The sequence below is a fragment of the Ahaetulla prasina genome, chromosome 2 (assembly GCF_028640845.1).
Source record: "Ahaetulla prasina isolate Xishuangbanna chromosome 2, ASM2864084v1, whole genome shotgun sequence".
NCBI lineage: Eukaryota > Metazoa > Chordata > Lepidosauria > Squamata > Colubridae > Ahaetulla > Ahaetulla prasina.
Window position 1 is genome coordinate 157,711,044 of NC_080540.1, and position 12,984 is coordinate 157,724,027.

Sequence of the window (12,984 nt, forward strand, 5' to 3'; positions counted from 1 at the left end):
GGCAAAATCAATGTGGATTCTAGACCAGGGGCCTTGGGGTCTCTCCCATTCCCGAACCGGGGCCGTTGGGGGTAGCGGTCTGGACTCCTGGCAGGCCTGGCATCTCCCTACCCTTTCAGCAATTTCCGAGTCCATTAAGGGCCACCACACATAGCTTCTCGCTAGACCCTTCATCCTCACGATCCCTGGGTGACCTTCATGAAGGAGATCCAACACCCTTTTCCTCAATCTCTCTGGGATCACCACTCGATCCCCCCATAGCAGGCATCCCCCTTGAGCCGAAAGTTCCCCTCGTTTCTTTACAAACTCTTTAAAACGCTCGCCCGGCGCAGCGGGCCACCCTCTTTGTACCCAACCAAGTACAGTTCTCAAAATAATGTCCCGGTATGACGCCCGAGCCACCTCCTTAGACATGACTGGGCCAGAGTCCAGAGAGTCGATTAACAGTATGGGCGTCCCCGGAGTGGGATCCTCGATCGCCCCTGGCAGTGGGCATCTGCTTAACGCGTCCGCATGCCCCAACTCTTTCCCTGGCCGATGCCGCAGTTTATAGGAGTAGGCGGCTAAAAAGATAGTCCATCGGGTCAATCGGGGCGAAAGCGCCACAGGCGTTGGGCGGTCTCCAGCCAGTAACCCTAACAGTGGTCTGTGGTCTGTAACAATTTCAAAGTCTCTACCAAAAACGTATTCGTGAAACTTTTTTACCCCTGATACTATAGCTAGGGCTTCCTTATCCAGCTGACTATAGTTCCTCTCTGTCGAGGACATTGTTCTGGAGTAGAAGGCTATTGGGGCTTCTGTGCCATTTGGAAGCCTGTGGCTGAGCACAGCACCCACCCCGTAAGGGGATGCATCGCAAACTAATACCAATGGCATTGTGCTATGATACTGGATCAGTAAGCTATCGCTCGAGAGTAGGTTTTTTACTGCTTCGAAAGCCCTCGCCTGCCTTTCCCCAAGACCAAACAGTATTCTTTCCCAGTAACTTATGTAGCGGCTCGGCAACGGTTGCCTTATTTTTCAAAAAGACCGCGTAAAAATTCACTAAACCCAGGAATGCCTGTAGCTCTGTTTTGTTTTTGGGCGCTGGAGCCTTTCTTATTGCCTTGACCTTGCTCTCAGTGGGGTGGATTCCTTCCTTGTCTATTCTGTAGCCCAAGAACTCTACGGATTCTACCCCTATTTGGCATTTGTTCACTTTAACCTTTAGACCGGCTGACCGGAAAATGCCCAAAACTTTCCTCAAACGCTCCCCCAATTCTTCTAAATTTTCGGCTGATACCAATACATCATCAAAATAGGGGACTACCCCCGGGAGCCCTTGCAGAAGTCGCTCCATTAAATTTTGAAATAGGCCAGGTGCCACACTCACCCCAAACTGTAACCGGGTACACTTGAAAGCACCTCTGTGAGTCACAATTGTTTGGGCTTCGGCTGTGTTGGCGTCTACAGGCAGTTGTTGATAGGCCTGAGCCAAATCTAATTTGGCAAAAACGTGCCCTTGCCCCAGCGAGTGCAGCAAATGTTGCACCACGGGGACCGGGTAAGCGCTTTTTTGCAAGGCCTTGTAGTCCGCGCAGATTCTAACTGACCCATCTGGTTTCACTGGGGTGACGATTGGCGTCTCCCACTTAGCATGATCGACTGGCACCAGTATCCCCTGACTGATGAGCTTGTCTATCTCCCTGTCAATCTTGGGTTTAAGGGCAAAAGGGACCCTCCTTGCTTTTAACCGTATGGGGGCTACCTGGGGGTCTAAATTGAAGGAAATAGGGGTCCCCTTGTACTTGCCCAGGCAGTCCTTGAAAACATCTTCGAATTCGTCCATGAGTGTGTCTTTTAGGTTAAAATTTTTTAGGTTAAAATATTTCTGTAGATGCCAGTCACTCCCATGCCCAACGCACGGAACCAGTCTAGTCCCAACAAACTTGGCAGGGTCCCTTCGACTATCGTGATGGGCAGGGTCTTCTTGTGTGGTCCGTACTCGACGCGGACGGAGGTGGTCCCTCGAACAGGGATGCGATTCCCTTGGTAGTCTTGAACTCTTAGCCGCTGTGTTTGCAGTTTGCGTTTGGCGATTTTCGGCAAAGCTTTCGCAAATATGTCCCAGGACATGATTGTGATCGCTGACCCTGTGTCCACTTCTAGTCGGCACGGCACTCCTTCGATTTTCGGTTTTGTGAATATTTTCTTCTCTACGCGGGTTGCTGCACGACCTACTATCACGGTCGTTCGAATTGAACTCGCGCCCTTTTTGTTTTGACCAATCACGGGTCGCCTAGCCGATCCCGCGCTCTGATTGGTTGGTTTGAATTTTCGGCGGGAAGGTTGGGGTGCTCGACAGACTTGAGCCAGGTGCCCCTTCTTCTCGCACCGCCGACATGTAGCGTCCTTGAACTTGCATTGTTGACGCTGGTGTTGCCCTCCGCAACTTCCGCATTCATCCCGGTCTTCTTTGCCCCTTCTCCCGGTGTGGCAAATTCCTTCCTCATCCTCGCCGTCTGATTCGGTCTGGATTTCTTCGTTGTGGACCGGGGTTGATTTCGCACTCACCGTTGGCGTGAGCGGCTTTTGTAGGGTTTCCGCCGCTTGGGTGGACATCTCATGAGCTCTGGCTTCGTCCAGAGCGTTTGCCAGCGTTAGATTGCTTTTTGATAGCAGCCGCCTCCGCAAACGAATGTCTCTGACCCCACGGATGAGTTGCTCTAACAGCTCCTCATCCAAGTCTCGGTACCCACAATCCTTGGAGGCTTTCCTCAGGGCGGCCATGTAATCGCTGATGGATTCGCCCTCTTGCTGTCTGCGCTCTCCAAATTCATAACGCCGTACATATTTGGACGGTGTTGGCGCAAAATGGTTCTTCAATAAATTTTGCAGAGTTTGCCACGATACCGATTGTACCGGCGTTGGCTCTGCCAGGGCTTCCGCGATGTCGATGACCTCGGGACCGCAGTGGCTCAGGAAATACGCCCTTTTGCGGTTGTCTGGAACTCCTTGCAATTCGTTTGCCTCGAGGAAGCTCTCGAAACGGGTCATGTACGTTCCCCATTTCTCCCTGGATGGGTCAAATGGTGCGGGTGGAGTGTAGCGGCCATCGCTGCATTTCTGCCCTGCGTTGCTGGGTTCGGTTCTTTCGTGCATTCAGCTCGTTCCTGGTGCTCTTAGCCTCGAAATCCCACCCTCGTCGCCAGTGTTAGATTCGGGCAATAACGAGGCAGGAGACCAGGATAGTGACAACAGCTCTTTACTATATGGTGAACCCAGCAACCGGGCTGGGGAAAAACCTCTCCTTATATACAGTTTAGCCGGCGGCTTCAACCAATCAGCAACGTGCTTGTTTCCCGCTGAAACGTTTAAAGATACATTACAAATGGTTTCATCTAGACTTTCCTGGAGAAAGTAATTGATAAGGTACTGTGGGGAAAGATAACTTGCTCATCCCCATGGATCTTTCTAGCCAAAGGGGAGAATAATATGCATCCATGGAAACATCAGTTTTAATGGGTGTTTCATGAGATGATAGTATCATCCAACAGGTCATATGTCTATGGAAATAGTCAATCATCCATCCAGGTCATGGTTGTCCCAAAGGTCCTTTTTTGAAACTGGATTTTTGTCAGTCTTTTTCCTTTGAAAATGTTTTTCTTCTTATTCAAGAAGCTTCTTTAGTTTTTCAACTGAAGAAGCTTCTCAGATGAGAAGTGAAACGTCTTCAAAGGAAGTCCAGTTGCCTCTTGAAAAAAGCAGCTTTGGGACAGCCATGACCAGGATGACTGAGAATCTCCATAGACATTCCCCCCATACTGTTTTCCATATAGACAGATATTTTCTTCTTAGGAAGGAAATTAAATTATGTAACTCGTTCTTATTCTCAGACATGGTCTGGTAGGAGATGCTTGCGATTTTACAGTTCAGCATACAATGACCCTTGCAACCTTCCCCAATCTGTGTCTGCCAGCTGGGTTGGATTGCAACACTCAAACCTCCAATTCACCTGGAGGTCTCTGAATTGCGGAAGATCTGATGTGATTGGTCCTTTGTGATTAGGTTTGCCTGAGATGATAAGCAAGGAACGGTAAGAAGTAATAAAGACTCTACTGTATCTCTGTATCTGGGACAGGAGACGTACGAAAGTGCCAGCCACCAAGTTCATACATTGCGCAGAATTATCAAGGAGAAGGAAGAAGCCTTCCGGCATCACTATACCTCACATCCAATGGGGAGTGACCACTTGCCGCTGCCACCACCTCCAGAGGCAGAGATAAATTTCTGCGACATCTCTGAGGATGAACTCTGCCTGCCTGTCCTGCCTCCTGTGGAGGCTGCCCCTCCTCCGCCGCCTCCTCCGCCACCTCTTCCCCCACCTCCTCCTCCACTACCAGGTAGGCTTCTGTTCTGGAGCTAACAAGCCAACATCTTGCCAGGGGAGTGGGTGGGTGCCTTGTTTTATTTATTTATCTATTGTTTCTTTCCTCATAGATAAGTGTCCACCAGCTCCACCTCTTCCTGGCACATCTCCTTCGGTGATTCTCACAATGGGCTTATCAGGTAGATAGCAATAGCACTTAGACTTATATACTGCTTCATAGTGCTTTACAGCATTTTCTGGGTGGCTTACAATGTCAGCACATTGCCCCCAACAATTTGGGTCCTCATTTTACCAACTTCAGAAAAATGGAAGGCTGAGTCAACCTTGAGCGGTTCAAGATCGAACTGCTGGCAGTGGGTGGAATTAGCCTGCAATACTGCATTCTAACCACTGTGCCACCACCGGCTTAACATCTGTTCCCCCAAATAGACCTGAGTAGTAAAATAGCATGGGGGTTGCTGTATACTTGATGCTAGTTGAATGGGAAAGGGTTTGAAGATAAATAATGTAAGTAATAATGTAGATTCCGCTTAAAAATATGTGTTTCAAGCCCTTATGGGTATAAATTTAGACTGGAAAGTTTGAGGAAAATGCAGAAAGCAAAAAACAAAAACAAAACCGTAACACAATTGATAAAACTGAATTAAGCAACGAGAAACTGTTGCAGAGTAAATTATGCAATATAGTTGAGAAAATGTATGCTTTCCCCAAAATGCAATTTATGTCATTTGTATGGATTATTTTTCTTGGCACCACATTTCATTGTTGTGACCTTGAATTTTTAATAGTTTGAGTATCCTTGGGGAAATGACATACTCTATTGGACTAGAATAGCAAAAACTAAAATAATTTGTTTCCATTAAAAATAGATAGTTTAATTTTGGTTCTGGCTTCAGATATACAGTTTGAAATATGGGCTTTTTTTTTTTTTGGGAAACAAGCCCCATCCTCTTTAGGAAAATTCATCTGTTTCTTTGGAAACACAGATCAGGCATGTCATATCTGGGCTGCAAAAATAAATGACAGCGGTACACTGTAATTCTTTGCTGCCATGTTGGAGTTGTCTGAAGTTTTGCAGTCCAGATGGGATATGTCTGTTAACAGATCAATGAATGATTTCCCTCAGTGCTTGCATACAGAAGAGGGAAAGGATTTGATGACATGTCCAAATCACATAGATACTATTCTTCAGAAACTATGGCATAAGGGAAACTAACAAAAGTTAACCAAACTCATCAGAAAATTGCCAGAATGAAAGCCTCTGCCTCCGACTGACTTGTTGGGAATAGGCTGAGAATATTTTCTCTTTTCCATATGATCTAATCATGCTTTATTCTCTCTGTTCTGCACCAAGCAATCCGGATTAAGAAACCCATCAAGACCAAGTTCCGCTTGCCAGTTTTTAACTGGACAGCATTGAAGCCCAACCAGATCAGTGGGACGGTCTTCAGTGAACTGGACGATGAAAAAATCTTGGAGGTGAGCGAAACAGAGAAGTGAGTGCTGGCAATGAGTTGAGATTTTAAATGCATAATTCCCAAAATGATTTTCTTTCTTAGTTGTTGTTTGCCTATTACAATATCATGGAGCTGGAGCTCTAATGCTGATTTATTAAAAAAATAGTCTGCTGTTCAGTTTAAGTGAGAGAAGGAAAAGTCAGTTTGAGTGGCAGTAGGATTGGGAAGATAACACATATGAAGAATAGAACAAGAATAAGAACCTGGAAGGACAGAAAATGACTGTTATTGTTGTAAGTAACCTAGAGTCATTTTTATGAGATGGGAGAAGAAAAGGAAGGAAGGAAGGAAAGAAGGAAGGAAGGAAGCTTGAAAATAGCGAAAAAGTATTATTGGCAAAAAGTCGGTGCTAGTAGCAATAATAGAGCAGTAAAGACAGATGCCATTTGATTTGAATTACATTGAACATTCACATTTATCTGCCAAATTCTGCCTGCAAATGGAGCAGATAATAAGATTCTTCCACTGAAACTCACAGCAATCTTTGAACACACCTGGAACCCAGTTCTACTACCCAATCCTAGTGTATTATTGGAGCCCTTGGTTTCAAAAATGTACTGTATGGTTTTAATATGTGGTATACACCCAGAACAGCAAAATACCAATAAGTAAAAAATAAGCTAAAAAATTAGCAGTTGTAATTACTAGTCCCAAATTGGTGAGGTAACTCGCTCTTTCCTTCCCCCCCCCCAAGGATCTTGATCTGGACAAGTTTGAGGAGCTCTTTAAGACCAAAGCACAGGGTCCTGCCATCGATCTCCTTTGCTCTAAAAACAAGGCATCACACAAATCGGTCAACAAAGTGACCCTGCTGGAGGCCAACCGGGCGAAGAACCTGGCCATCACGTTGCGGAAGGCAGGCAGGACCACGGAGGAGATCTGCAAAGCCATCTACACGTGAGTCTCCCTACGTGTGCCTCTTCTCATCCACCAGCCTGCGGTTTTCCTTCTTGCCCAGGCAACCTTTTTCTCTGTCTGGGATTGTATTTCTGCAGGCACAGTCAAGAGGGGGCCATGACATATGCAAATAATAGCAGGAGGCAGAGTAGGTGATCCCAAAACAAATTATAGGTGGGGTTCTCTTGTCTTTCTGAAACACTCTTTTTTTCCCTTATCAACCACTTTCTTCCCTTCTTCCTCACACAGCTGGCAGTCAAGATAAGAGCAGATCACTTTTCAGGTCTCATGAAGTTAGGCCCATAAGCTTTATGAGACTCAAAGTAGCCGATTCCTAGCTGAGAGGATCACGGAATGCTAACAGAGAACCTCCCCTTGCATCCTTTGCCCATCAGCAGCCAGATGTTCCATCTCTGATAGTGGAAATGTCTTCGTTGGGGCCTCTTTTAGGTTTGACCTGAAGACCTTACCAGTAGACTTTGTGGAGTGCCTGATGCGCTTTCTGCCAACGGAGAATGAGGTCAAACTACTGCGCCAGTATGAGAAGGAGAGGAAGCCGGTGGAGGAATTGTCGGATGAGGACCGCTTCATGCTGCACTTCAGCAAAGTCGAACGTCTGACCCAGCGCATGGCCATTATGGCGTTCCTGGGCAACTTCAGTGAAAACATCCAGATGCTCATGCCGGTAACACAAGTTCTTTTTGGAGCTGGTACAATTGCAGTGATGTGGCCTTAAGCGGTACTAAGCTTGAGGGGACTCTTTTTCTGAGTAAATGTTCACATAGGACGGGAAAGGATGTGCTCGAGAATAATCTTTCTATTTCTTCTGCTCCAGGAAGCCAGCTGTGTGTCTACAATGACACTATGACATATATTTATGATGGAGAATTTCATAGAATGACGATTATATTGTCCTTTTGAAAATCTGTGCATTACTATTTGGGCTGCCTGGCAAAATGGGTGACACAAGCAAGCAGATATAGCAATAGCACTTAAGACTTATATATCGCTTTGCAGTGCTTTTTACAGCCCACTCTAAGCGGTTTACAGAGTCAGCCTATTGCCCCCAACAATTTGGGTCCTCATTTTACCCACTTTGGAAGGATGGAAGGCTGCGTCAACCTTGAGCCTGGTGAGATTCGAACTGCCAAATTTCAGGCAGCCGGCAGGCAGTTTGGTGGCGCAGTGGTTAGAGCGCAGTACTGCAGCCTACCTGCTGTACGGCACTCTAACCACTGTTCCATCAAAGCTCATAGCCCTAGAGTAGATGACATTTTTTGATTGCCTCAGGTGCATCTTCCACTAACTCCAGATTTAGGAAAGGCTGAGGAAATCTTTATCCCTGAGATCCAACAGAATAGTTGTTAGGGATGACGAAAGCATCTGCGCTGGGTAAGTGTCCCACTGATTCTACGCACTCAGTCTATGTTTTCTTAATGCACTCAGAGATCTTGTTCCACTGTGATGTGATTCTACCTAAGTTCCCAAATGATCAATTTTTTTAAGTGTTCAGGTGCTAACCCAGCAATAATACTCTAATGCTCTTCTTGGTTTTTGTCTCTTATAGCAACTCAGTGCCATTATCGCTGCCTCAGCGTCCGTCAAATCGTCACAGAAGCTCAAGCGAATGCTAGAGGTAGGTCAGTCAGCTGGCATTAACGTAGTTAACAATGGAAAATTGGAGCACAACCATCACGATTTAATCCTTATATACTTTTTTGAATGCTAAAATTCAACCCAGATGAAGTAAAGAAGCAAACGAAGGGAGCCTCTGAGCCTGTGAAAGGCCTTACTTTCCTTTTTCGAAATTGCAATTTTATTAAACTCATCGAAGTGTAAAATATAAATGAAAACATTGGGAAAAGAGCGGAGGGAAAGCAAAAAGTGTAGGGTAAAGGGGACAAGAAAAAGAAAAGCAATGACTTCTGTCTCTTTTTAGCACAATAGAATAACATAATAAAATTACAGCCTCAACTTTTTACTTTTTACATACTTAATATGTACTAGCCATTTCTATAACAACAAAGAAAGACTTACTTTCAACTAATATTTATTCAGGAGCTGCAGACTAAGCTGGAACGTGGTTTCTGCAGAGGCAGAGAAAATTCACCCCAGGTCCTTGTGCCCTGAGCTTCATTGGCTGGAGTTTTCTCTTGCTCCTTGTACCCTGGCTCGACTTCTCCTCTTCTCTCCCCACAGATCATCCTGGCCCTTGGCAACTACATGAACAGCAGCAAGCGTGGCTCGGTTTATGGCTTCAAGCTGCAGAGTCTGGACTTGGTAAGGCAAGAGGCATGGAAAAGGGTCATATAGTTATGATCCATAGATCTGTAAAGAGCAGCTAAGTGTAGCCATTTGTTGGAGGTATCCTAAGAAGAAAGAAGTTAGTAATTAATGTCCTGTCACAATGTACAGCACTGTGCACTTTTTCACACTACCCCGGCTTCTGAATTCTTTTTTTTTAATATTTTTATTTTATTTTATACACAAACATTTAATACATCAGTCATTCCTTCCATGTGACATCTCGGTGTTTTCTCCTTGATTTCATCTTTTTGTTGTTTCTTCTATCTTCATTTTCATTTAATCTGTTACAATTTTTTCCACAAGTACAATATTCTAATTATACCATTTTCTTACATAACTATTAATTTGCTTATCTATATCTTTTTTCTAACCAATGGTAAAATTGATCACATATCCTAAAACATTCTGAATCCTCTCTTGCTTTAATCATCAAAGTTAATCTATTCATTCCTGCACAGTCTAAATTTTTTTTAATAACTTCCCCTTCCAGAGGTATTTTCTCTGCTTTCCAATTTTGTGCAAAAACAATCCTTGCCGCTGTTATTACATGTATAATCAAGTAGATATTTGCTTTACTAATTTTCTCTGGGAGGATACCCAATAGGAACAGCTCCGGTTTTAAATCAATATGTTGTTGTATCATTTCTTCAAGACATGGTACAATGTTGTATCATTGTACCATGTCTTAATTTTAATCCAGTAGTTTTTAGCTTCTGGGCATGTCTACCACATATGATAATAAGGTCCTGGTAACTGGTGACATTTCCAACCGTGCTTCTGAATTCTAATGAATGAATGAATGCATTTCTCCACAGGGAATTCCATGTCAATGTCCATGCATGTAACTGAACAGATGGGATTGTCTGTGTTCATATGTGTATATCGTAGACTCCCCGCTGGTCTTAATGTTTGCACACACTGATGCTGATGTGTTGATAACCTGTTCTTCCTCATTTCTGTCCTGAAAGCTATTGGACACCAAATCAACTGACCGGAAGCTGACTCTTCTACATTTCATTGCCATGATGGTGAAGGAGAAATATCCTGAGCTGAGCAACTTCTGGCAGGAACTGCACTTTGTGGAAAAAGCAGCAGCAGGTAGATGGTCCTTTCAACCATGACAACCTTAAATACCATCTTTGTGCCATCCTGGTTTTAGTGAGGGCCCCATTGGTTGCTTTATCTCCAGGCTCTCCTTGATCCTACAAGATCAGCAAAAAATTTTGCTATCTATCTGGAGATGGTACGGAATTCAAAGGCAACATTTTTTGGGTATGTAGAAGCCTCTGGCTTTGACTTAGAGTGCTGGAAGGATCATGATCTGACTTGTAGGGGGAAACTACCTGCAATCTGACATATAATATATGGCATAATGTAATAAAACAGATATTGCTGCGTTTCACTTAGCATGCAGATTGTTTCCAGAAAGGGTAGTGGTGAAGCAAGGCAGGCACTAAGTAGACTGATAGGTGTGCTGGAATATACATACATGGAATATCATTGGGAACTGAATTTCCTGTTGCTAAGTTGCTCAAACTAAAAAGCGGACTTGAGACCACACACCTAGGTTTCTAACAACTTAGAGAATGGGGCCCTCCAGAGATGTTGGGCAACAATATTTTCTTGCAGTGTTCCTGGAAGCTGATGGGAATTGGTACCCAATACTCACACCTGGAGTGTTAAGGAGCTCCCTGCCCCTGCTGAATAGGGACAGGTCAATCCTGTCAGGGGGGTTCTCCTGACAGCTGCTCCTCTATCAGCTTGAGAATGGCTGGGGTAAACCACAGCTTTCTGTCCTGGAGATCAGCTGTGCTAATGTACAGAAAAAGCTCTTTGGGTTTCTTTCGTAGGATTCAAACAGGCTTCCACTGATTTGCTGGATTCAGATGATCCAATTGACACTGACACAGTCGGCCCCACCTCCTGGATAAATAGCTTATCAACTGAAGCAGCAGCATTTAAAGTAATCTGAAACTGCCACTATGATAAAGGCAGCTGCCTTCTTGGCCACTGTCCCAGACTTTGTTGTGCAGCACGTTAAGCTGTTGCCGGTTCGTTTGCAGCTCTAGGAAACTGATAACGTAAATAATTCTGGTGAGGTTGGAGATGCCTTTTTACAGCTGGTACAGCTGGAACAGAAGGGATGCAATTCAAAGGAGAGAGTAACAGAGTGACAAGAGCCTGGCCTCTTGTGCAGGGCTGCTGTGCAAGTGACTGAAGGGAAGTGTTTAGGCCTTCTCTTCTGAGTTTGCTTAACATAAATTATCTGGGATAGGTGGCTCAAAACTACCGTATTTTTCGGAGTATAAGATGCACCTTTTCCCCCCAGAAAAGAGGGTGAAAATCTGGGTGCGTCTTATACTCCGAATGTAGCCCCGCCCAGCTTCTCAAACGGAGGTTTCAGAGGCTGAAAAAAGCATCAGAAACAGAGCTTCAGAAAAGAAGCCCCCAAATAGAGCTTCAGAAAAAAAGCTCCCAAACAGAGTTTCAGAGGCTTTTTTTCTAAAGCTCTGTTTTGGAGGCTTTCAGACGCAGAAAAAAGTTTTTTCTGAAACAGTTTCAGAAGTTTCAGAGGCAGAAAAAAAAGCAAAAAAAAAAAAAAAAAGCAAGGCACAGAGCTCACAACCAAGGAACCTGTTGCTAAAATTCACCTCTGGGAACAGCTGATTGGGGGTATTCCGGGAGGCCGATCCACCTGCCAATCAGCTTTTTTCTAATTTTTCTCCCAAAAAACGAAGGTGTGTCTTATACTCCGAAAAATACAGTAACCAGGTTCCTGACTCTGCTGTGAAAATATAGGTTTTACTCAATGTGCTTGATCTTTCAGTGTCCAAGTTAATCATGCTTTGTGAACCCAGCTCATTTCAGGAGGCACGTAAGAGCCAAAGTTTTACTTCTCAGTCTTTTTATTTGATGTCTCTGAATGGTTTATAGCCAGTGGCATCTTGATAAATGTATAGCAACCAACTTGGCTCCATGGCCACAGCTCATTGCTAGCCACCAAACAGCTGATTGACCTGCTAGGCACTGCGGCTCAGCTCTGTTCTAAACTGATCTGCAAAATTCCAGAAAATTTAACAATTGGCTCTGGTGTGCTGATATAAGCTGGCTCCAGCACAATATGGTTCATAACAAAAGTCTGTGTGGAATTCATAGTTGCCTCCCCCTTTCTTCTGACAAGCTTTCTGTGCAATTGTGCAAGTGGTTGGAGCCAGTCCATGGCATCCCCATGAAAGCCTCGGTGCCCCAACTGGGAGTTCTGGGAAATGTACATTTGAAGGCATCAGGGTGAGAAAGGCCATGTTTATATAAGCTGGAGTGAGAGATGATTGGGGAACAGACTGTATACAGAATCTACCGCTTGTTTTTAATTAGCTTGCGGCCATTTGTTGATGGACAGGATTCTTTGCTGAGTAAGTAACTAAGAGAAGATCACTGATCTTAAGAAGATTGAATATTGAGTGTGGGAGAGGGAGAGGGGGCTAGGAAGAGGTGAGGACAAAAAATGATATTATCAAGGAGTCGAGTAGAAGAACTAAAGGACTAAGCCGAATGCTTAAAAGACAGTTTCCTCAAATTATGTTGACTTGTGGTTTGTGAAAGCTAGTATAATGGAATCCAGTTCTTTCAGCAGGAGGATATATTGCTAATGAATTAGTGTAGCAGTGTACAACAGAGCAGCTTAAACACAACCCTGGGACTCATCAACCAGAATTAAATGCAAAAGGCATGACTTGTACCTACAAGTACCAGGTACCTCTGAGCACGTTTTAATCCTAGGATTTTCTTTCAGTATCAGAACACAATTGACCTTGTGCTTGAATGTTCCACTAAATTATTCAAAACATTCTGTACATCCATCAAATTTGGGCTGGGGATGGAGGGGTTTCATTT

The 12,984-nt window shown here is 44.5% G+C and overlaps 1 protein-coding gene across 3 annotated transcripts in view; it reads left to right on the forward strand.

The window, feature by feature from the left end:
- FMNL3 (formin like 3) overlaps window positions 1–12,984 on the forward strand; it is a 117,400-nt gene that overhangs the window by 86,414 nt on the left and 18,002 nt on the right. For all 3 annotated transcript variants that reach the window (XM_058165984.1, XM_058165987.1, XM_058165985.1), the window contains 8 exons: window positions 4,121–4,382; window positions 4,480–4,548; window positions 5,724–5,848; window positions 6,581–6,783; window positions 7,234–7,468; window positions 8,351–8,419; window positions 8,983–9,063; window positions 10,059–10,188. In XM_058165984.1, coding sequence (XP_058021967.1) covers window positions 4,121–4,382; window positions 4,480–4,548; window positions 5,724–5,848; window positions 6,581–6,783; window positions 7,234–7,468; window positions 8,351–8,419; window positions 8,983–9,063; window positions 10,059–10,188 — 1,174 coding nt within the window. The remainder of the gene's footprint in view (window positions 1–4,120; window positions 4,383–4,479; window positions 4,549–5,723; window positions 5,849–6,580; window positions 6,784–7,233; window positions 7,469–8,350; window positions 8,420–8,982; window positions 9,064–10,058; window positions 10,189–12,984) is intronic.